The sequence below is a fragment of the Patagioenas fasciata genome, chromosome 5 (assembly GCF_037038585.1).
Source record: "Patagioenas fasciata isolate bPatFas1 chromosome 5, bPatFas1.hap1, whole genome shotgun sequence".
In the NCBI taxonomy this organism is placed as follows: Eukaryota; Metazoa; Chordata; class Aves; order Columbiformes; family Columbidae; genus Patagioenas; species Patagioenas fasciata.
This window is the reverse complement of record NC_092524.1, coordinates 19,981,889-20,007,929: the sequence shown is the minus strand read 5'-3', so window position 1 is coordinate 20,007,929 and position 26,041 is coordinate 19,981,889. Positions and strand designations below refer to the sequence as shown.

At 40.7% G+C, this 26,041-nt stretch overlaps 1 protein-coding gene across 7 annotated transcripts in view; it reads right to left on the bottom strand.

Annotated features, from left to right (window-relative positions):
* Nucleotides 1–26,041, bottom strand: part of LRP5 (LDL receptor related protein 5) — a 178,768-nt gene that overhangs the window by 33,146 nt on the left and 119,581 nt on the right. For 6 of the 7 annotated variants that reach the window (XM_065838052.2, XM_065838053.2, XM_071809070.1 and 3 more), the window contains 7 exons: nt 11,428–11,644; nt 9,993–10,282; nt 7,736–7,962; nt 7,216–7,400; nt 5,615–5,938; nt 3,495–3,697; nt 1,349–1,560 (listed from right to left, as the gene is read on the bottom strand). In XM_065838052.2, the coding sequence (XP_065694124.1) occupies nt 1,349–1,560; nt 3,495–3,697; nt 5,615–5,938; nt 7,216–7,400; nt 7,736–7,962; nt 9,993–10,282; nt 11,428–11,644 (1,658 nt within the window). The remainder of the gene's footprint in view (nt 1–1,348; nt 1,561–3,494; nt 3,698–5,614; nt 5,939–7,215; nt 7,401–7,735; nt 7,963–9,992; nt 10,283–11,427; nt 11,645–26,041) is intronic. The other variant, XM_065838054.2, reaches the window with a different exon arrangement.

The window sequence follows — 26,041 nt, the reverse complement described above, 5'->3', positions numbered from 1 at the left end:
GCTACAAAGGCCCAGATCTGTCAGCTGCAGAACCCCAAACATTTGTTAACTGGCATATTGAGATAGTCTGAAATTAAAAGCATTTTTCCTTAATAGACCAAGCCACAAAATGCTTCAGGACTCAGCACTACTGCACTGTTCCTGCAGAGGAGGTGGGGCTCGTAGGAGACTAGCACAGACTTTCTGCAACCACCCTTGGGTAAAGCCGTCCCCATCTGTGAATCAAAGCCCAGCACCTCTTCCTGACAAAAAGCATTAACTGTCACCTCCTCTCCTTCTGGGCTGCCTTCCTTCTCAGCAAGCAGAAGTTCCTACCAAATGTGAGAGAAGCAAATATCAGAAGGAAGAGGAACTGAGGATGCCACATTCCTGGTATCTTAGTTCCATGAATTCTTTGTATATGTCTAAGCCAGTTCAGATGCAAACAGAAGTCTCTGTCCTCCCCCTGTATAGGGAAGTTCAGAGTTTTAGAGATAACAAACCTAAACACCCATTTGAATGGAGAAAACGGATAAGCTTTTATAGATACAAACTATGTCCAAGTGACTTAGCCCCAATAAAATTAAAATCTTTCCTCTAATCCCCTGCTCCCCCCACTAGCTTTTGAACTGTGCAGAGTACACTGAGTACTGTGTAAAATACCAATCCTATAAATGCTCAAGATAGACTCTCTGGGTACTACTGTATCCACACAGTTATGAAATATTGTCAGTCAAAATCTGTCAAGCATATGCTAGTAAATTGCAATTTAAGCATCTAGCTTATTAAACAGAACAGTAAAGGATCATCTTTGATCCCTAAGAATTAAGGTACTAACCACCTGAGGTAGAGATGAGGTCTGCTGAATCTAACCAAAATTGCTTTGCAGCAAAACAACACATTTTCTTCCCGTGGGAAATCACTCCAATGTATGCTACCTGGTTCAATTAATTTCAGACGTTTTTTGAGATACGCATCAAGCCAGAACTTAAAAAGTATAGAACATAAGGGTTTTGTTTGTTTGTTTAACTTGCTGCTATTACATAAGCAGGAATAGTTGTATCAATGAGAGATCCTGCTTTTTTTCTGGAAGCATTTGTTTTATGATGACCAAAACTCTAATGTTTTTCCCATTAGGGCTGTGCACTCATGCAGCAAACAGGGTAAGATTGTTTTGTTTTGCTGTTCCCACCTGGGTTAGTTTCTCATTATAAACAACCGCAAGGCTGTGTGAACATCTAAGTCAGTACACCAGAGGAGGCAGCAAAGGAGAGAACAGTAAGAGAAAGGTGGATACCTTTAAAAGCCATACACGCAGCTGACATACATTCCAAGAGTGCTCTGTACAAGGTACATAAAAGAATCTCACCCTCGCTCTGCATTCACTACAATGGCTCTGGGCTTGTCATGATCCCCTCTCAGCACCATCCCAATCGACTCGCCATTCAGCCTGTGGACATTGACTGAGTTTGTGGCCTCACAGGTCCAGTACAAGGTATGGCTGTATATATCGATGCTAAGGTCATGTGGCTGCTTCTCTGGGTTCTGACTTTGGTTTGGAGTACTCATGACAGTGAAAGGCTGCAAGACAACATATGGGGAACAATTTCCAGTAATTATTCTGATTACTGACTGAAGAACACCGATAGCACAGAAATACCGTTTACCTACCTGATGGTCCAGAAACACCTAAAACCACTCACAAGGAAAAAACAGATACAAGAAATGTGATAAAGCTAAGCAAAAAAATATTTGATTCAAACTGTGGATTAGAGGAACAACATCTGTACAAAATTTGCTATAAAATTATGCAAAACTCCCCAGAAAGCAGTTGTGGGGCCTCCTATAGTAGAATTAATTACCAGGAGATGGAAGAAAACAATATTGAATGTTTATGCATGGAAAAATCTTGAATGAAACAATGCAAGAAACATGGCAGCCTTCTGGCCAGATCTGCACTGTTATACAATTAAGTGAACAAATCTCTACCTATTTCCAAAATCTCCTTACTTTATTTTCTGTAGTGTAGTAGATATTTATTTTAAGTCCTGGCTTATCCTAAAAACTAAAAAATTTAGTGAAACTGGGTTCTGTCTGCTTACATGTGAAGTGGCTACAGCTCTGTCTCACACCCATACTAACAACATTACCTTGCTTTCACCCTCATGTCTTTATGATGAACCTTATTGACATTATTGCCAAGTTCCTGGAATCATTACCCTAGACCCTTCCCAATCCAACTAACATATTATTTACTACGTTTTTTAACTCTATGTTGAATACTAACAGAGACTTCAATACTTTATTACTGTGGAGAGCACTAGAGCATATAAAAAATCCCTAAAGAAAAATAATCGTTCTGTTGTTTAACATTACACAGGCTTCACTAGTGTACAGCCAATCCCAGTGTCATTGGGATAGTAATACTGCTGGCAGGACTCCTGACATCAAAATAGCCTTCAAAGGTGACTGCTTCTTGTGACGTGATAATGGTGAGGGTAAAGCAGTGACTTCCTTCCTTAAGTGTCCTAATGTGGTGCTCTCAATCCGTACATAAAAAAGTTCATATAGGTCAAGAAAGCTGAAGATAACATTCCGTGCTCAACTTAAGTCCAATGAATTACCCAACACATAATTTCTTGTGAAAGTTATATTTCCACAATTTGGTTTTAGTTCACCAAGTTCTGCAATAGTGATATACAGGCTTTTTTATTTTTATATAAAGCTTTATCCCTATTTTGTCTTGAGAGTGTGCCTAGAAATCATTCTTTCCTGAAATCAAAGGTAATATTACCCAGGTATGACACTCATATTCATCATCTGCAAACAGCACAAGTTGGCAAAACTACGTAAACATAGTTAGTGAAATAGAAAGTCAAAATCTGCAAGGGACCTGCATCTTCAAAGCTGTTTGACCAAGGTAGAAGAAAACACAGCAAACAAATCTCCATTGCAATTTACACTTAGCAAGTACCAAAGAGAAGCTAGACTACAACAATTAGCACCTAGCATAATCACAAAAAGAAAGAGCAAAACTTCTTCAAAATTAATCCACAACCCTGTTGGCTGCTCATCTCAACATACCTTCTCCCAATCTTAAAAGAAATGGTCAAAAAATTGTCACCTCTTCCTTTAAAGGAAACTGTAAAACCTCTAAAACTCTAGATGCATGAAGAGACCAGTCCATTTCTACTGATACCATGTCACATTGTTTAGACATGACTGCTCAAGAACTAGGAAAATGTCCATTCTTAGCTTAATATTGTGATTCAAGGCTTATAGTTTCAGATACCTATGATGTGCTATATTCTATTGCACTTCTTTGAGTATAAATTAAAATCATGATCCTAAAAGTCTTCAGTAATTTTCACATATGAATATAATATTTATGAACAAGTGCTTGCAAGAGTACAGTTGACACCAACGATCCCTTGGTGCAAGGGAGGGAACGGGAAAGTCAAGCACAAAGGACACAAACAGACCAACACAAAACTATATACACCAGGTAAACTTGCCTGGGTGCCATCATCTTTGGCTCTTTTTATAATATTCTGACGTCCATCTACCCAATAGATCAACTTATCTAAGGGATCATAATCAATAGCCTTGACACTCCTTAGACCATGCATAGGCAGGATGATATCTGGACTTCGCTGATCATCTGGTATCATCCGGCTGATTGCAGATTTCTGGCTAAACAACAAGAAGCTGGCAGGGGCTGAAACAAATCAAAACAGAATGCATAAGAAAATGCAACTCACATGGTCAAAAATACAACCACATAGAGACAAAGAATATTTAGGACAAAATCCCAGAGAGACAATTATATTCACAAAGAAAATGAAGGTAATTCATAATTAGAGATTTTTGCTATTAAGCTGAAAATGTTTCTTTATGTAGTTCTGGAGGGTAAATGTGCACAAACCTCACCTAGAAAGTATTTCCTTTTCATATTCTAAAATAACTCTGTTCCCCATGTGGAGTTTAAGCAACACCATTGACAGTGGGCAATACACAGTCACAGGTTTCCTATATTAGTATAGAATAATTTTGGTTGTAAAAGACCTTTAATATCTAGCCCAACTGTTAACCTAGATCTGTCAAGTCCATGTCTATATGTCTTTTACATTCCTCCAGGCATAGTGACTCAACCACTTCCCTCGGCAACCTGTTCCAAAGCTTTACAACTGCTTTGGTGAAGAAATTTTTCCTAGTATCCAGTTTAAACCTCTTCTGGTACAACTTGAGGCCATTTCCTCTTGCTGCTTGGGAGAGGTGACCAACACTCACCTTGCTACAACCTCCCTTCAGATAGCTGTAAAGAGCAATAAGGTCTCCTGCCCTCAGCCTCATTTTCTCCGGACTAAACAAACCCAGTTCCCTCTGCTGTTCCTCATAAGACTTGTTCTCTAGACCCTTCACCAGCTTCACTGCCCTTCTTTGGACATGCTCCAGCACCTCATTGTCTTTCTTGTAGTGAGGCACCCAAAACCGAACACAGTATTTGAGGTGCAGCCTAACCAGTGCCACAAACAGGGGGGACAATCTCTTCCCTAGTCCTGCTGGCTGTACTATTCGTGATATGAGCCAGGATGCTGTAGGCCTTCTTAGCCACCTGGGCACACTGTTGGCTCACATTCAGCCATCTGTCAACCAACACCTCTAGGTCCTTTTCTGCTGGGCAGCTTTCCAGTCACTCTTCTCCAAGCCTGTACCATTGCATGGGGTTGTTGTGATTCAAGTGCAGGACCAAACACTTTGCTATTTTGAATCTCAATTTGCTTCAGTCCATCGATCCAACCTGTCCAGACCCCTCTGTAGAGTCTTCCTACCCTCAAGGAGATCAACACTCCCAGCCAACTTGATGTCATCTGCAAACTTACTAAGGGTGCACTCAATCCTCTCATCCAGATAATCGACAAAGATATTAAACAGAACTGGTCCCAATACTGAGCCCTGGGGAACACCGCTTGTGACTGGTTGCCAACTGGATTTGACTCCATTCACTCTTTGGGCCTGGCCATCCAGCCAGTTCTTTACCCAGTGAAGCGTACCCCTATCCAAGTCACGAGCAACCAGTTTCTCCAGGAGAATGCTGTGGGAAACAGTGTCAAAGGCTTTACTAAAATCCAAGTAAACAACATCAATAGCCTTTCCCTCATCCACTGAGTGGGTCACTTTGGCATACAATGTTAGTTAAGCAGGACTTGCCTTTCATAAACTCATCCTTTCATCCAGTTAAAATTTCCTTATATGCTACTGTGTCAGGATGCCTGAAGCTTTTTTTTTTTAATGTCAACAGTCCACTTTCTATTCATCTGCTATTTTCACTAGAAACCTAAATTCTTATTGGACAACCAGTGAACTGGTGGGCTTATAATATCACATACAGGGGGCAAGCAAACTTATTTGAATTTCAAGTGCATGTGCATGTTGCACAGACTACTTCGGAAAATCTTCAGCCCTAATTCACGTCACAAACATGGATATAAAACCCCCCACTCTGTCCTCCTATTTAAATCAACTTTAAAGCCAGAACCTTTGAAATGGACTTCACTTTCTATACTTGAAAAGGATCATAAGCATCTGGGAGCCAGAAGCACTGAAAAATATAGCAGCAAACAAAAAGGCTTACAACTACAGTTCCTGCTGTTGGGATCCAAGGTATAGTGAGCAGCACAGCCACACCTAAATCCATTTGGTATGGCAAGGCACAAGTGACCACAGTGGCCGTTATTTTGCACACAATCATTCAAGCCATCCTGACGTGAAGAATGGAAGACCAATATATCCATCACAAAATCCAGATGGCCCTGAATAAGTGTCCTGTTCTTCCCACTGGTCTTGTCTGCTCTTTCTATGCTGTGAAGATTCCAGTCTGTCCAGTAGATGTAGTCACTGTATTGGGTTAATCCAAATGGATGAGGTAGATCATCTGCTATGATTTCTCGTTCTTGTCCTGCAAAAATATGGATAATCAACTACAGGGCAATTCCCAAGTCATGAAATGAAGAGTGTGAACGAATAAAGAAAAAAGCTTTTTTTTTCCTTTTGAAAATAAAACCTCATTTCCTGAGTCAGCATCATGAGATTCACTATTAAGCAGTATCAGCTCAAGAGGTAACCTAAGCACTTGCATTCAGAAACCTTATACTGATACCCTCTTGCCTATAGAGCAATTTGAAACTGTGCCAGTGTATTGTTGTTTAAATAAATACTACTCTCTATGTCTCATGCTTATAATCCCAAATAGATATTAGAAAATATATTCAAGAATGCTACCAGCTCCAGGAATCACTTAGGCCAATAAAAACCCCAGTTAATATGCACAAAAGCAACAACATACAACAAACATGAGATTCACAGAGAAACAGCTATGATAAATTAAGGTGTTCAACACAAGAAACACAAATATTTTGCAGTGCAGTTTAACATACAGCTAGCCCAAGAGATTAGGAAACCATTTGTTTGGCAGAAATGCCAATACTCTCACACTCAGTGGCTCAGTTAGCAACATTCACAATAGATTTAACAGTTTGTAGAGTGTTAGATGGCCTCTGCCAGACATGCACTACTGAAGTATATGAATTCTTTCTGTAAATCACAAAAGCACTATGTGAGCTGCAGGAAACAAAACTTCCTTGTATTATGCAGTTATCACGTCAACATCGATGTGAAAGTTCAGTAAATCTTAGCACACTCCTTGTATGTATAAACGAAATTCCAATGGAAGATATGCAAATGTGTAAAGTTGTGTACAAAACATGTCATGATACACTGTAGAGGTAGTTGCACAACCTTTCAGACTACAGGAAACGCAAGCAGTATTTGGCTTTGGTTTTGAACTAATGCAATTAGTGTGAAGGTGCAAAAAAAATAATACTTCAAAACAATATTGGTGGCCAGACTGAAAAGTCAGGGGTGGTAAACCTATAAATTGTCCTCACTTCAAGAAATTCAGAGGCCATCTCTGCTTTGATAGAACACAGGCAGTTTTTCATGTCAATACAGAGAAGTGACACCATTTCTCACCATCATTATAAATCATCATATGTTTTTTCATCTAGAAAGTTATTTTTATCTCCTTAAACATTTAACTCTCCATTTCCTTTCATAAGAAAAATATACAGGCAGATTTAATATCAATAATATAATTCAAATTTCATAATATTCAATTGCTTTACTATGGTCAGTGCATATTTCTGTACTGGTTAGTGTAATATAACACTGGATTACCTAGCATATTTGATGACTCAATCATGCTTGTGTCTAAGTCAGTCCAATATAGCCTTTGGTCCGCATAATCAATAGTGAGGTCATTGGCACGACCCACTTTATCTACCAAAGTAATGCTGTTTGTTCCATCCATATACGCTCGAACAATCCTAGGTTTACCTCCCCATTCAGTCCAGTACATGTATCTGCAACGAGAAGTGGAACAAAAAGAGTACATTAGCTAGGCAGGATTGTATTTAGCTGCATGCCTTGATTTTTCTAAATTTATTTTCAGTTCTTAAAAAAAAAAAAAAAAAGAAAAAGTCATGTGGTTCTGTGCAGTATTACAGTACTCCTTTTTTAGACAAAGGTAGAAAAATATGATTGACAATTCTTATTTTTTCATCGTAACCCATAGGGCTGTGGAGCGTTTATTGTATTTTCAAAGACCCTTGAAGCTTGGAGCTATTGAAACTGCCAAATAACTTGTCATGTACAAGAACATGCACACAAAGCTTTGAAAAACAACACCGCCCCTTACCCTTTGGTAGGATCAAGAGCCAGAGACCTTGGGTTGTCCAAGTCCTTCCACACAAGAACCTGCCTATGCTGTCCATCCAGGCGGGCTACTTCAATGCGATTGGTTCCAGTATCCGCCCAGTAGAGGTTCCTTCCCATCCAGTCTACAGCCATTCCCTCAGGATAATCTAGCCCAAACTCAATCACATGTTCAACAGAGCTCCCATTCATGAAAGCTCGGCTTATGGTCTGGAAAATAATTGTGTAAAAATATTAAAGTGTTTACGGATATGCCACTGCAATAAAAAGGAATAATTATTATGAAGTTTAGAATACAAAAATAAATTAGTAAAAAAGATAAGCCAGTGTTATATTTTTAAAATTCAATTAAATTTCTGTTGTCAAATAATATGTAGCAATTCACAGGATAAAAAGACCTGAATTTTCAGAAAGCTACTGGTTTCTGATGACCAATCTAAGACATCTTAAAAGTACATGACTTTCAGAAAGCACTATGTATCTGCACATTCTTCATTGCCCCTTCTCCCTCCTTCTATTTGCACACAATAAGGAATTTTTTTTTAGTTACTCAATTTGCTGCAATGTTTTAAGTCTCAGAAACACATCTCAATTCAGAGAAATCTGAATTGTTTCTCATGATCAGTCACCTGGAGCAAGTTTGCTGATCCCATCTATAATTTAGTTACACATACTCAACAAAACAAGTCATAAGGCAAGGACTGTGTACATATAAACAAGCCGCTCCTAACAAGGAGTACAATCCCCAGGTAAATAATTAGTAACTTCCAGGACCAATGTACAATCACCCACCCTTGTTATCAACACTAAGCAATCATTTTACATGCCTGCTAATATGTCAGCTATCAATTGTTAATAATGTGATAAATGAACCTATCAGGCTAAGAAACATTCTATATTTTTAAAGGTAAATGTCAAAACCAGAAATCATGGAGTATGTTTTTATAGGTTACACCCAGATCTCAGAAAAACTTTAACCCCTTTTTGAAAACGAGTCCTCATATAACCAGAGGCAGAAGGAGGTCAGGGAAGTAGTGGTTACCAAAGGAAAGGGAGACAACTATGGGCTCTCAAGGTACACTACCTGCTGCTAAGCTGCAGGAGGCTAGGGCACAGGGGGAATGAGAACCCAGATGTGCTGAAACATACATTGATACACATGTGAAAATACAGTATTCTGGATAATTCAGGAGGCCGTAAACAAGTTAAATGTTTTCCAGATCCGCATGGAGTAAGAGTGGGATCTATGCACGGGTACAGTTTAAGTCATGTATTTTCCACTGTAAATGGTTAAGATGATCATAGCTCCAGTTCTCCATGTGTTTGTGTGAGACTTATTTAGTAACTGTGTCTACAGTATGCTAATTTATTACATCGGCACTGTTCCTGAAGGAAAGGTATCCACACCACAAGCAGCACTGTTAATACTGAAGCAAAACCCTCGTTAGTCTTCACAGAGAGGCTATGGAAACTGCAGGTGCCCTGTAGTCACTAAAAGTGAGCTTTCCCCTATTATGACTTAGGGACATTGGCAAGGAAACTTTCTTTGCTCTTGGAAAACCTATTAAGAGGCTAAGTAGAAGAATTCAGTTCCAGTGAACTGCACCTGTCATTTTCTACCATTACTTAATTAACTTCAAAAAGCGAAGTTAACACTGATGAATGGCACAACACTCACTTTAGTATGCACCTGGATGTGAAACAAATATGTCACAGGAAACATCAAACTCCTGGGGAACACACTCAGACAGAACTGGGGCAGGCGGGGACTTAACAGTGTGGAGGGAACCGGGTGAGTTCCCTGGCCTTCTTTGTGCCAAACTGGAGACACAGACTAACAGCAACTAACCCAAAGTTCACTTGCCAAATGTTGACTAAGATTGCCTTCCAAGCCAAAATTGGAATAGGATAGAAAGCTTGGGGTGTTACTCTACTATGTGACATGAAAATAGCTTTTAAAAAAGATACATATTTGGATGCAACACATGCAGCCTCCAAGACTTCGGCATTCGGTATGAGCACACATCACTTCAGACTTTTATTTGAAGCAGGAAGATGCCTGTCACACAACTGTGCTTTCAACAATGCAACTGTCTTCATCTCCAAGAGTCTCCTTGGATGCAATTGAATGACAACATTAGCAACTGCAGGACAGATCATGCAACAGGGATGTTTGTTAGATCAAAGCAACTGCTCTTTATGCTGGCTTTATATTCAGGGAATTCACGTGTCAATAATACCTTCAAACTAACATCAGTCCAATAGATTCTGTTATCAGAGACATCAAAATCCAGAGCAGATGCTTCTTTGACTCCAGTAAGAGGAATAGCAACATCATTATTATTGGTTTCAAGGGAAATCCTATGAATTGCTGCTCTGCTTGTGAAAACTAAGAAGGCTTCAGGAATGATGCAAGTCTTCATGTCACTCAACAGCTCAAGGCCAATGGGACAGGCACACCTGGTCTCCTGAGGTGTAAAGAAACACAGATGGCTGCAGCCTCCATTACTCTCTGCACATGAATTAGTTCCTTAAAAAAAAAAAAAAAGAAAAGAAAACAGTTATTGGTGCACTGTGGAGGTAAGTGGGAAAGAGGAAGGGAGAAGGCTGAATGGAAACACCGTGTAATTATAATTTTTCAAAATAAGTTAACACTGTGCATTGTCAACATGGAATTCTAAAAACATCACTGAAAAAATGTTTCTTTCCTTCTACCCAAGGATTAGGAAGCTGGTCCTAACCTTCTTATAGTACAAATAACAGCTACAAACATATCCTTCTATTTTCCCCAAGGATTAAATTCCTTCACTGAAAGCAGGCAATTACATACAGGTTCAGCTTGGTTATTTTTGGCCAAGTACCTCACCTTTGTATCTTTTTCAAACCTCCGGTTTTACAAATGTTCAGTGATTAAAATGCTGAGAAAAGAGCTGGATAACCACAGTTCTTTCCCAGCTGTCTAATTTAAAGCTGAGAAAATTCATTGGCAGAAGCATTTCTCAGAAGATTACCACAATCTCGCATTTATTTTTTTGTGTGAACAACCATGATCACATGGGGAGGGACTGTGAAGAATGCTAGCAAAGGACCTAAAACACTGATTGCACCTTTCAGCAGATGCAGTGGAAGAACATGAAGCTTAAGCTGCTGAGGATGCTAAGGGCAAGATTTAGTTGTTAAGATTTAAGTACAATTTAGGTGTTAAAGCTAGTATTTAAGTGCCATGTGCTTTGAGTGGCCATTGTAATGGCCACTAATTCTGCCTATATCACCCAACATAGTTTTTACTGCTTTCTATCCTGTTCTGCTAACTGAACATCACTGGGACTTTCCACTGGAAGAAAAGAGTATCAGAAAATGGAGTAATTAAGTGACCACCAGAAGTAACAATTCCTATAGACTGGAGGGAGGAATAAAATTCTCCTCACAAAAATTCAGAGTGTAGTGGAAGTTGTGGAAGACTTTTGTCAAATGTCACTAAATACTGGAAGCCCATACTTCTTTTGCAACACTCTGTTTTCCCAACTTTACAAACAATAGGTGAAGCTTTCCCTTAAAATTATTTAAACATATGAGACCACAGTTATTCTCATTATAAGCAATCAACAGTTGCTTAATGAAAGCAAGACCATCTAGAAACTACTACAGATCCATCCTATGATTGCTCATGCTTACCAAACACTTTTGTAACACTTGTTGCTTTAAGGCCCATTAAATCTGGCAGCTGATCAATTATGATGTCTCTGCTAGCCTTTATCTTGTGAACTCTTTCAATGCTTCGTCTCTGCCAGTCAGTCCAGTAGATGTAATCTCCCAGGAGCGTGAACCCAAATATATGTGGAAGCTTATCTTCTAACAGGGTTTTTCTCATTGTTCCATCAACATTTATGACCTGTGAGGAAAAAAAAAAAAGGAAAAAAATAATCTTCTCTAATGCAGGTACTATTAAAATGGCAATATCAATCATATTTTGACAACTTCTATACTTTTATGCAAGAAGCTCCTGAAATTCACAGCAGGCTTCTTTCAAAAGAATGTACCTCCAGGTTTGTTGAAAGAAAAATACATTGGAATGACAAGACTAGAAGTAGCTTATCTCACCCCTTCTCCACTGGAAAACCTAAGCAACATGAATTTCACTTGCATCAGTACAAACCTGCAAAGACCACTACAAAGGGAGTGTTTCTTGGGATGGGAGTGAGGCTCAGGAGATATTTAATTTCTGTTAATGTCTTGGTCTCACTACTGAACTCTTTCCCCAGAAACAAGGAATTGCTGGACTGACCTTCAACACTCAATCATGGGGAACAGAGGCCATCAGAATTCTTTCAGGGTATGATAAAGCCAAATAGAATCTGTACTTTCTGAAATTTCATTTCTTTTACCATAAAAGAATTGAGTTTTTCTCACTCTTGTGATAAGCAAGATCTTTAAGATGTGGAATAAGTATTGACATATGTAACTGCAGGGCACCTACAGTTTCCATAGCCTCTCTGTGAAGACTAATGAGGGTTCTGCAGTATTCTGCAGTATTCCTAAAACTGCAGAGAAAGCAAAATAGTAGAGATGGGATAAGCTCCACATATATATATGCTATTGGATAATTATTTCATAACCAAGTACTACAATGATCTCATGCTACTCCACTTTGCTTGGTATAAGGAAAGAGATTCATATAGTCTGAGCCTGATCAATAACCATTGGGCAAGATGAAATTAAAATGTCTGCATACAAATCCCCATGCCACATGCCTGAAGTCACCTCCATCTACTACAGGAATCTGCAATTATCTTTTCAATCATCCAGACATCTCTTACACATGGCAAAGAGTGTATATTTATAAGACCTAGGCAAAATATTTACCTGACAAATTCCTATATTCCTCCCCATCACACTTCTTGCAACTGGTAGCTGCAATGTAACTATAATATTTTTAAGGTGTTACTTGAAAATTTATACTGTAAGCAGTATGAAGTTCAGTACCATACTGAAACCAAAAGACCACAACTTAAGACAATTTATTTTCCAACATACTTCAATTAAATCTCCATTTGTTGCTAGAAACGCTTCACAGGTGGACAATCGCTGTGCTTTAATACAGGCTAATATGGCTCGTCACTGAGGTTTTAAATAGTCTCCTCTTTATTATAATTTGGAAATAAAGTTTTTATTCAGATACTAAAGCTGTATCTTGTAGGTGATTAAGTTGCCTTCACTACGAAAAACTTCTATTTTCTTGTGATTTAAAGACAGCTATGGTCGTCGCAACTCTGTATTCCTCTGACTTTTAAACTGCTAAGTGTTTAAGTAATATTTCTTATTAAAAAATATTGAATGCTATGTAATATTAAACCATTAAGTGCCTCACAGTACTATCTACAGTCAAAATCAACCAGCAGTTTTACCACAATTTAATACAGATATTATAAAACAGTAAGTTGTAAGGTTCTGTCCATACAAGTAGAAGCAGCTATGATTTCTGTTTTTTTAACATGACCAATGACAATCACCACATCTTACTAAATTACCATGTGAATTTGAGTATGCTCACGCAAACCCAGGGAAGATATCCTAACAAACTAAAAATTAGAATCTCCGCTTGGAAACCCTATAACTCTTTACAAATTTGTGAAAACAACATGCATTTCTTCCATGACACAGTTACTTTGGGCACAATATTTCCTGTTCAGAGTAATACAAATAAGATGTGATCACCAATTTTACTATATGAATTTTATCTGAAAATACTACTAAATGCTAGTACACTGTATTGGGTTTCATGGTGAGGTTTTGGTAGCAGAAGGCAATACATGGGTGGTTTCTGTGAGAAGCTGCTAGAAGCTTCCCCTCCTGTGCAATAGAGCCAATGCCTGCTGGCTCCGAGAGGGACCTGTCGCTGGTCCCGCTTGGTGACAGCATGGTGATCTTGGTGATACTACGTCTGTGATAACATATTTAAGAAGGGGAAAAAAACCTGCACCAGTGCAGCTAAAGAGAGAAGTGAGAATATGTGAGAGAAACAACCCTGCAGACACCAAGGTCAGTGAAGAAGGAGAAAGAGGAGGTGCTCCAGGTGTTGGAGCCGAGTCTCCCCTGCAGCCTCTGGTGCAGTCCATGGTGAGAACAGCTGTCCCCCTGCAGACCATGGATATCCATGGTGGAGCAGATATCTACGTGCAGACTGCAGAGGACCCCATGCTGGAGCAGGTGGATGTCTGAAGGAGGCTGTGACCCTGTCGGGGACGCATGCTGGAGCAGTCTGTTCCTGAAGGACTACAACCAATAGGAAGGACCCATGCTGGAGCAGTTCATGAAGAATTGCAAGCTGTGGGAAGAACTGACATTGAAGAAGTTTGTGGAGGACTGTCCCCTGTGGGAGGGACCCCATGCTGGAGCAGGAAGAGTGTGAGGAATTCCACACTTGAGGAGGAAGAAGCGGCAGAGATAACGTGTGATGAACAGACCACAACCTCCATTCCCTGCCCCCCCGTGTTGCTGATGGGGGAGAAGATAGAGAAAATAGTGAATGAAATTGAGCCTAGGAAGAAATCAGGTGTGGGGAAAGGTGCTTTAAGATTTGGTGTTATTTCTAATTACCCTACTCCGATGTGATCAGCAATAAATTAAATTAATTTCTCTGAGTTGAGTTTGTTTCGCCCATGATGGTAATTGGTGAGTGATCTCTCCCTGTTGTTTACTCAACCCATGAGTCTTTCTTTATATTTTATCTCCCCTGTCCAGCTGAGGAAGGGGAGAGGTATGAGCAGCTTGGTGGGTGGTTGGAGTCCAGCCAGGGTTAAGGCACCACAAACACAGGACACACACTAGATCTTACAGTCACCACCAGCCAAACTGCAGAGACAAGCAGTCACCTACTGCACCCTGGATTTACCTATTGTCGAGGGTTTAGATTGGGGGGTGACAATCAAACCCTGGCAGATGTATTGTTAACCTCCTCTCCCCTCCACTTCTCCCTTTTGCCCCTCCCTCTCCCCTCTTCCCACTAAGGACAGGTGATTGGGAGGGAAAGAAGGACAGAGAGAAGAGAGTTGGAAAAAAATAAAGATGCTACTAATGCTACTAATAAGAATAGAGAAAATAATACAAAAGATACAAAACCAATCTTGAAAGTCTCAGCAACTGCAGAGCCAGCACCCAAAGTCCTGGATTAGAATCTGTAGCCAACCGGAGCTGGATTCAGTCTCTCACCAGGCCTCAGTTTGCAGGGACAACTAGCAAGGTCCTCTCCTAATGTCGGTCATAAGCAGAAGGGAAAATGGGACGAGATCCTCATGATCTCCCGCTTTTATATGAACTATTCACGTGAATGGAATGTTATACACAGTTGGTCAGTTTTTTAATCCCCAGTTTCTCGTTGCCCCTCTCGCAAGATGTCCATCTGTGGTTATCAATAAGTTTGCATTCCACTGCTAGGTTTACCAAAACATGTGTCTGGTTCTCCAGGAAAATGCAGCTAATATGAAGGCTTCAGCTGGCAGGCAAAATCCACTAAAAGAGAAACTTGTTTTTTAACTAAACCAGGACACCTATGCTATACACAAAAACCATCACTATAACACAGTCTGTCTTGCAATGCTAGAGTGAAGATGTCTTCAACTGCAGAGAACAACTTCATGAGAACTTTAAGACTATCTACCAGCTTATGTGAATTGGAACACATGCTACAACGTAAACCTCTGGATTACAGAATCATAGAATATGGATTCCTTCCAGACAAAAAGTCTCTTGCTGGAGGCATTTAAAAATAACACTGGGATTCCTGAAAGCTAAGTTTCAGGGGAGTTTTGTGTCAGCCCATCAACCTGCAATTCTTCTACTACTTGATGAAGTAGCAGAGACTGAAGATTAATGTATTTTTATTTTGTTAAGCTAATTAGAGTGCATTTAAAAAAATAGGCTATATCTGTGGTTAAAAGCCAAATGGTTCTGCAATTATCTCATTATATCATGCTCAGGCAAACCCCAAATTGTCACTTTTTTACAACAGTATCAATCCCACAAGCAATGCTGCAAGTTCAAAAGTTCATCATGCATACTCAGGCGCTGTAGGCAAACTGGTGCCACACTAAGTAAACTAGACACCATTTCCTTTACAACAATGCATCAGCAGGACAATGATCAAACTAGCACATTTCCAATTACTTTTACAGATATGGGCGATAAAAGCATGATTCAAATATTAGAGCTGCAGATTAAAATACACCAAACAAAGATTAGATCCAAAGATGTAGAAACATACATTATTTAAAACCATTCACATCTGAGGATGTTATAGATGACACTAAGCTATTGAACTTTATGAGCCTCATGAAGTCCAACAAGGCTAAGTGCCAGGTCCTGCAACTGGGTGGTGGCAATTTCCAGTATCAGTACATGCTGGGGAATGAAGGGATTGAAAGCAGCCCTGCCAAGAAGGACTTGGGAGTACTGGTGGATAAAAAATTGGACATGAGCTGGAAATGTGCGCTTGCAGCCCAGAAAGTCAATTGTCCTGGGCTGCGTAAGAAGCAGTGTGGCCAGCAACTGAGGGAGGAAATTCTTCCCCTTTATGCTGCTCTCATGAAATCCCACCTGCAGTACTGCATTCAGCTCTGGGAAAAGACAGACATGGACCTGTAGGTCCAGAGGAGGGCCACAAAAATTATCAGAGGGCTAGAAGACTTATCCTATGAAGAAAGGTTGATCAGCTTGGAGAAGAGAAGGATCTGGGGAGACCTTATTGTGGCATTCCTACATTATATCGCTGTTCAAGCATAGTGGGATGGAGATGTAAAATGTGGAATCAGACATCAATAAAATGCTTAATGGCTTATATTTTGGCTAAGGTGGGGATAGCATAAGTGTTTGTTCTCCCTCTCCCAAACATCCCTCCCCCCAATCCTGTGGGCAGAACACATATGAATCCAAGCAGGCTGCCCTTGAATGAAGAAGGGCACCTCTGACTGGGAGCATTTTTCTGTGCTGTGGGCAATTGAGCTGTCTTAGTGGTAGCTAGTTTGTGGCAACAGGTAGGAAACGCTAACTATAGTTATATTATATTATATTATATTATATTATATTATATTATATTATATTATATTATATTATATTATATTATATTATATTATATTATATTATATATTTAATTAGTTAGTTATAGCTAGTAGCAGGCACGACAAAGCTCTAACAGTGAGCTGTTGCATGCAGTTCAATACAGGCACATATACATAGCCTTTGCTTCAAATTTTGCTGCCATCCATCTTCCCAGAGATTTATGCCTACTCTAGAATATTAACTGAAACCCTGAAAATACAGAATAAACACCTACAAACAGGTCTCACGTTATGGCCAAAGGCACGATTCCTTTCACTGATATGGAACAGCTAATAAAATTCTGTATTAACTCATCATTTAATATTTGAGATGGTGTGTAGCCTGCCAACTGCATCCAGGCAAGTTTTTCAGGGGCATTCCTTATCATTTAGCACAAAGAGACTAGAATAGGCTTTTTTTTACTGAAGGTTTTCATTCTCTTTCTAGAACTGATCAATGGATCTCAACTTAGGTGAAAGGATAAATGCAAAACTAAATTTGTTGTGCTTTCCATACCAAACACTGAAAACCCTCCTTGAACAGAGGCACACACTGAAAGGCCCTAATTAGTCTTAAGACTTCAATGACAAATCCCCTAATGAGGCATTGCCAAGCTCAGCTAAAATCTGTCATGGGCAAAATGAAATCAACATCAAACGCTTTAATGAACTGCATTACACAAAAAACACAGCAAGGTGATAAGGTGTGATTTTTTTTGATGCTGCAGTGTATGCAAAATGATTTAACAAATATTTTTAAAATATAACACTCAAAAGCTCTTGGCTCTTTGAAGATTAAAATAAAACAATGCAATTAAATTCTACACAGCAGTCTTTTGACAGCACAACAAAAAGAACTCAGACACTTTGCTCCTACATTTAATTCATTAAGATAAAGCATAATTTATTCAATTGCTACAGACAAAGCTCTAATCAAATAGAAACAGACTCTTGGGGTGAGGAAAATTATTATGTGAGCAGGAAGCAGACATAGCAGGCTGGCAACAGTAAAATGACATGACTGCCATATTATCATGAGACCCACAGGATGGACTTGTGGATCTACTCCTTTTCCCCTGTGGAAGAGGAGAGCTACATTTTCTTTTGCTGTGAGGGTGACTGAGAACTGGAACAGGTTGACCAGGGAGGTTATGGAATCTCCATCCTTGGAGATATTCAAAAGCCGTGGTCCAGGTCATGGTCCAGGGCAACTGTCTCTAGGTGGCCCTGTTTGAGCAGCATGTTTGGACCAGACAAACTCCAGAGGTCCCTATCAACCTCAACCTTTCTGTGTTTATGTGAATGGCTTCTAATGATTCTCAGTTCTCACCAGGAGACTCTTAAAAAGCAACTCAAGTGAACAATGCCCAGTCATCTTTGACTGGAGAGAGAACTCGTGAGGCAAATCATGTGGTTGGCAGTCAACAGGGAAAGCAAAAGACAAAAATGGAGAGAAGCGGAAAACGCTGGAGGGTAAAGAAGCCTGCCCCAAAAAGAGAAGAGTGAGGCAGCTGTAAGCATTCTGTACCACAGTCTATATTCAGCTGAGTATAAGCTCTTCATTAACATTTCCAACAGCTGAAACACAAACATCTTTCATTGATGCTTCGGGATAAAGAAAACTTTTTTTTTTTCCCCCTGCCCTGAAGGGTCTTAATGCCAGGTATGTATTGGCAGACACTAGCAAGCAGAAAAGAGAATGACATTAAAACAAAGCACAAGAATCCACGTAGGTTTTGATGTTGACATGCATTTTTATTATTATTTTCTGAACTCTCACACTGCTTAGATGTTAGTGTTTGTTGTCAATTGCAAATTATCAGCACCCACCTAGATTTAGAATAAGCTATGAACCAAGAAAGCATGAAGAATGAAGCTATACAACATTATGAGTGTACCCCTCACAAGTACATTTACAGCCTCCTAAAACTAAAGCATTGCAGTAATGGCAAACCATCCCTGCTGCTTGGCTCTATATTGCAGCTGGAGTCATGTGCTATGTATGGCTGGTAGGGCAGCTATGCCTGTTCTACAGACAGGCAAAGCAAAGTAGCTGGTGTGTAATGCCAAATTAAAGCCACTGGTAAACCAGCCCTGTGCTGGCTTGACTGAAAATGAGTTAATTTTCTTCATGCAGTTAGAAACCTTTATTTTTCCTAGCTAGCACAGTCATTGTTTGAATTTAGTTTGAGAACAAGAGATAACACTCCAGCACAGAGCTAATGTTTTTAATTGCTCTGGCCTGAGAGCCAAGGATGTTCTGAGTGCTCTGCCCACAGATGTGAGGCAGTCAGTAAGGGGGCACAGATGGGGCAGACCTTGACTGACATCCAGACTGATCAGTAAGAATACTCCATCCCATTAACATCATGCTTCATATTTAAAGAGAGTTGGGATCTTCCAGGGTCCCTCCCCTCCCCTTCTTTTTGTCTGAGCCAGGACAGAGACCTGTTCAGGGGAGCTCTGTTTGGGAATTTTTTAGTTTGGCCTTTTGCCATCCTGCCATTTTGCAGAGGCAAACACTTGAGAAACACGGGTTCAGTCATGACCCTGTCTTGTGGTCTTTCCACCTCTGTTTTATATGCAATGCTAGGTCACATGCAGTCAACTTCCATTCACAGTAAACTAAAATTAAGTGTTTTGTCCAGCATAATGGGGCCTCTTGCTCAGAACTCAGCTTCTTACTCTTGCCTTGGAGAATCATAAAATTTTCATATTCTTAACCTCACCACAGTGCAATTATCACAAACTGCTTGTACCTCTTAACTCCATCTTCATACTAGGATAATCAAGTACAGCGTTTCAGAGAGACAAGCAATGAATCCTTTAAGGTCTATGTCACCAAAAGTGTCACATATAGAAATTCCAGCAGAAGTCAAAGGTTAAAAGAATAGACCCTAGATTAGCTGACGAATCCATCTATCCATGGCACTACACCTTGAAGAATGGATGCTTTTATCCTAATTTAATAATGGATTAGCCAGGTTTCATGTACCTCCCTTAGTTATTCCTCAGAAATTGAATTGAAGTTCTCTCATTAAACAAAAATGTCTATCAGAGGGAGACAGATGAAATATTAATCCACTAGAAATATAACCAAAGGCAGTGGGCATACAATACCTCCGTTGGAGGGAGGCAATGAAAGTCTAAGGGCTCCTTTATGCATCTATATTCATTCAGTTCCTCATCTCATGAAGCCTCCTGGCGCAACTAAACAACAAATTCTGATCACGATTACATCCTATTTGTACCATTTTTAGAAACATTGCATTAGACTAATCCAATAAATCCAGTCTTATGTATCACCATGCAGGGTGCATGTCAGCAAAGCACAAGTAAAAGTCACACACAGAAACCTAAATAAGGTTGTCCACAGTTAGCTGGAGTATCACCAGCTGTACAGAGCCCAGGATAAGATACTGTGCTAACACAACTACATTGCTAGCTCCTGCAGAACTAAGCCAGGTACCTCAGCACAGCAAACTCTGACACATGCAAGGCCTCTTACATCTGCTGAAAGAACAGATCATGGCAAGACCCCTCCTGCCTTGATAAGATGCCTGCACTCCACTATCACTTGGGAAAAGCAATATTATCAATCATATTTATTTGAGATACTATTAATATCAGTAAGTTATACAGGTAGCATTCAGAGAGTTTATTAACACAATGTAGTTACCAGATAGTCTCCAGTCCCTGAAGATGGTTAAAAAAGCAAAACACAACTTTTGGCCAGCACAATCTTCTCTGTTTTCAAATAAAGCTACCTTTGCTTCTCAGGCGAAAGTCTGACAGGACAGACAGACCCTTAGAGGATGTTCTGAAGCTCAGCCCATTAGGTTCACCACAGGAAATCAAGTTCTGCACAGCTGAAGGCCCTGACTCTGGTGATCGTGGTACAGAATGTGTTTTGTGGTGTTGCATAGGGAGGATGCCACTACTTCTGCAGCCAAAACTCAAACCCTGTTGCGGAGTAAAGGTAACACCGAAAGATGCTCCATTACATCGCTCTCTTCAGCAGCCCCCTCTGGAGGTCAGACCATCAGTTCAATTGCCCAGAATGTCACATTTTTCACGTAGATCTCACAATCGTATGAGCTAACTGTCCCACCCCAGTTCTTAAACAGCTTTTCACAGGATCACAGAATGGTTGGGATTGGAAGGGACTTCTGGAGATCAGGTAGCCCAATCCACCTGCTAAAGCAAGTTCACCTAGAGCAGATTGCACAGGAGTGTGTCCAGGCAGGTTTTGAATGTCTCCAGAGGAGGAGACTCCACCACCTCTCTGGTCAACCTGTTCCAGTGCTCTGTCACTCTCAAAGGAAAGACGTTTCTCCTTAAGTTTAGATGGAATCTCCTATGTTTCAGGCTGCATCCGTTGCTCCTCATCCTGTCATTTGGCACCACTGAAAAAGGTCTAGTCCTATCCTCTTGACACCCACCCTTCACATATTTATAAGCATAAATTAGATCACCTCTCAGACTTCTCCAGGTTGAACAGACCCAGTTCTCTGTCTTTCCTCATAAGAAAGATGCTCCAGATCCCTAATCATCTTCATAGTTCTCTGCTGGACTTCCTCTAGTAATTTCTTGTCCTTCTCAAAATGGGGATCCCAGAACTGAACACAGTACTCCAGATGTGGCCTTGCTAGGACAGAGCAGGGGGGAGGATAACCTCCCTCGACCTGCTGGTCACACTCTTCTTAGTGCACCCCAGGATACCATTGGCCTTCTTGGCCACAAGGGCACACTGCTGGCTCATGGTCAACTTGTCCACCAGGATTCCCACATCCTTCTCTGCAAAGCTGCTTTCCAGTAGATCTACCCCTAACCTGTACTGGTGCCTGTGGTTATTCTTCCCTAGGTGCAGGACACTACACTTGTTGAATTTAATTAGGTTCTTCTCTGCTCAGTCCTCCAGTCTGTCCAGGTCTCGCTGGATGGCAACACAGTCTTCTGGTGTATCAACCCTTCCACCCAGTTTGGTATAGTCAGCAAACTTGCTGACGGTACACTCAGTCTCTTCATCCAGGTCATTGATGAACAGGTAAAACAAGACTGGGCCCAATACTGACTCTTATGGCAGACCACTAGGGTCTTCAACCATAATAAGACTCTGCACCATTAATTACAACCTTTTGAGCTCTACCATCCAGGCATTTCTCAATCCATCTCACTGTCCACTCATCCAACCTACACTTCCTTACCTATGAGGATGCTGTGTGAGACAGTGTCAAAAGCCTTACTGAAGCAAAGTTAGACAACATACTCTGCTTCCCCCTTGTCTACTCAGCCAGTCATGCCATCACAGAAGGCAAACATGATTTCCTCTTGGTGAACCCATGCTGACTACTCCTGATAACCTTATTTTCCTCCACATGCTTGGATATGACATCCAGAATGAGTTCTCCCATCACTTTTCCAGAGATGGAGGTGAGGCTGACTTGCCTATAGTTTCCTGGATCATCCTTCTTGCCATTTTTGAAGACTGGAGTGACACTGTCATTCTTTTAGTCCTCAGGCACCTCTTCTGTTCTCCAAGACCCTTTGAAGATGATTAGGTGTGGATTAGCAGTAATATCTGCCAGCTCTCTCAGCACTCACAAGTGCATTCCATCAGGGCCCATGCATTTATGGGTGCCCAGTTTGCCTGAACTATCTCTTACCTGATCCTCCTCAACCAAGCGAAAGTCCTCCTTTCTCTAGACCTCCAGGGTCTGGGATTTTTTGAGGGCCAGTCTTAGCATTAAAGACAGAAGCAAAGAAAGCATTCAGTAATGCTGCCTTCTCTGTATTCTCTAGTCACCAGGGCACCTGTCTCATTAAGCAGCGGACCTACATTTTCCCTAATCTTCCTTTTGCTGCTGATACACTTGCTGATACACTTATCTTGTGCTGTTATTATCCTTCAGTTTCAACAGGTCTCCTCCCTACCTGTTGCCCTCCAAAAGTCTTTAGAACAGTTTCTTCCTGAATATTAGATATAAATAATAGGGAATGGAAGCTTAGCATACTTCGTCAGACAGAAGGGAACCATTCTCTGGGAAAACATATTTGACTTATTTTTTTACTAAAGAACAAAAGGCAGACACTAATTTCTTTTCCTAGTTACTCCAGTATGAACTGGGAATAATGCCAGTGTGGAGAGCAAACTACAACCTATGGTTAACCAAGAGGCAAGAATTGTATCTGAGTAGTCATCTGTCTAGGAGTTGGGATTTGAAGCATCAAGCTATCAGTGGAGAACAAATACCTATAATGAGGAGAAGAGAGCAGTAGGGATCTGCCATATAAGAGCCATCCTTTTAGAGGCCTTGAAAAGTGAAAGACATTGACCATAGGCTTCCTCCACCCCAAAGAGGCTAGAAAACAAACATATCTGTCATCTAGATCTACTCTCTAGGTAAATGCTGCACCTGCTTCAGGTCAGACTGGACATTAGGAAAAGCTTCTTCACTGAGAGGGTGGTCAGTCACTGGAACAGGCTCCCCAGGGAAGCAGTCATGGCACCAGCCTGTCAGAGCTCAAGGAGTATCTGGACAATGATCTTAGTCATATGGGTTAGTTTTAGGTAGTGCTGTGAGGAGCGGGGAGTTGGATTCAATAATCCTTAGAGGTCCCTTCCAACTTAAGATCTTCTATGATTCTGTGTCTATGCAAAAACACAATTTTATCTGCTCTCTCATTTTTTAATGTTGCTACCACACTTATGTGTTGAATTCAGTGCCCTTCATATGCGTTAGGAATGGTCTCAGCACACATAATGCATCAGGTCTCTCCGAGTGGCTAAGTGTCTCACTGCTGTCTCCAAGCTGTGGTGGCATTGCCACCCATGGAGAACACTGAGACTTCTCACTTCAACCATAAGGGCTGAACATTCATAGATGCTACCTTTAAAGATCCAAGAAGGTCCAAGGTTCAGGACAGAGGGATTGATCGCTGTAAAACAGGCGGCCCTCCAGCACAGCTTCTCTGTATTGATCTTGACTTCAGCACCTGGGGAGGATTTGTCTCACCAGCTGCAGATGTCAATACCTGAGCTCATCACCTTGGGCTACCCTTAATTGAGAGAGTTGTTGTCCTTGACATCCCTGGCCAGATTTAATTCCAAGTGGAGCTTAGCCTTACATACTGCATGCCTGCACACTGTAGCAGCCACCTTATATTACTCCCAGGTGGTCTGTCCTTTTTCCAACATTACATAAACATCCTTCTTCCACCTCAGTTTTATCAGGATCTCAGTGTACTTTAACAAAAAGGAAAATAACACCGTCCTGTTCTCCTGATGGGACAACGGAAGCATTGGATAGAAGTTGCTTTGAATCAGCAACACTGAGAAATCAAGAGACTCAAAGGCCAACCTAACATCGGATTTACCACACCATAGTGCCTTCCTTCCAATGCTTATGTAAGCGAGAGCATTTGACAGGTGGAAAACCCTTTTGTCCTGGTTTTGTTAAAAACAAGACCAGTTTATCTTTTAGTGAATTTTCCTTACAGTTAAGTTCTTCTAAGTAACTGCACTTTTCTGAAGTTAGATACATGTTTTGGTAGACATAGCAATGGTACGCAAGGTCACTAATAAGAATGCATGTCGTGTATTTGCAAGGAGGAGCGAACTGAACAGGTGACTAAAACTGACCAGCTAAGTATTCCAACCCATCCACGTCATATATCATATAAAGGTGGTAGAGCATGAGGTTCTTGTTCTCTTCGACTACGGCCGGCATCTGGGGAGGACCCTGTCTGCTGTCCCTGCAACCTGAGGCCTACTGACAGATCCTGCATCCTTGAATCCAGTTCCGGTCTGCTGCAGAGTCCAACCCAGGACTGCCAAGTGCCTGCCCTGCAGCTGCTGGAGCAGTGCTGAGCTGTGACAGGAATTTCAAGATTGGTTTTGTATATTTTGTATTATTTTCTCTATTTTATTAGTAGCATTAGTAAAACATTTTTAACTTTTTCCAACTTGCAAGTCCCCTCTCTCTCTTTTCCTTAGTGGTGAGAGGGGGATAGCAGGGGGAGGGGGGGGTGTGGTGGTAAGGGAAGGGGGTTAACAAAGCATCTGCCACGGTTTATTGTCACCCTGCAATCAAACAGCGACACCTTTCAAACATGGTTAATGTGCAGTATTTTCCACTTACTGGAAGAAAAATAAATAAATAAATAGCCTCCCTATGGTTCATATACAGGGCTGTTTTCACTCAAGAGAATACAAATTCTTCAGTCCATATCCTGTATCTTATTTTCAGTCCAAGGCCTTACACCTAATCAGCAGAAAATGAAAGATGTATAGAAGGCTCCCAAGAGTAGATCTAAGTAACATTTTTCATCAAGAGCTTGCTAGGTCAAACCAATGTGAAACAGTGGTGTCAAGAGGTTGACTGAAATTCAGGGTGTCCTTTTAGCTTACAAGACATATTTTTTTAAGGGCATGATTCCCTGTATCCCAAAATAAGTAAATAAAAGAGGTATATTTAGCATCTACTGATAGGAGAAGCACAGACATATATAATGTCTTCAAGAAACTAGCTATGGTCAACTGCAACTTGCAAGCTTCTTCTCTGCCTTTATCAGGCTGGTCTAAGATCATAATTAAGAACTCCAGACCAAAAGAAACATACTTAAGAGCCTCTTCATATTCAAAGTTGAGCAGTTAGCTCAGGTACTGGGAGGATTGGCATGGTGTTACAGCTCAAGTATTAGACAAAGATGGATTACACTGCGTAACCTCAAGTAGTCAAATGTCTCCACGTGCATAACATTGATAAAATTTTCTCTTTTCTGAACCCTACTTTATATGTTCAAACTGCTTCTCAATACCAAAGAAAGGAGTCAAGCTAATATATCTTTCAGTGTACACCTTGAAGTTTGGCAGGTACTGCTGCCCAGATCAATTCAAGCAGATGCCACCTTGCTTCCGGTCCCTCATTCCCCTAGTCACACTGACATGTTCTTGCCATGTCAGCACAACTAACTGTGAGGCAGAAAACATATCAGACTGAAAAATATTATGTAAACCTTTTTGGCTGGTTATTTTTCAGCTGGATCAGTTCCCTGCTCTGGTTTTCCATGTGGCTGCACAGTCTTCTATTTCGGCCAGAAAAGAGCAGGAACACACTATAAGAGAGGGAGGACAAGGACCACCTGCAGGTACGGATGTAAAGAACTCATATAACACCGTGTTAAGCAATGTAACA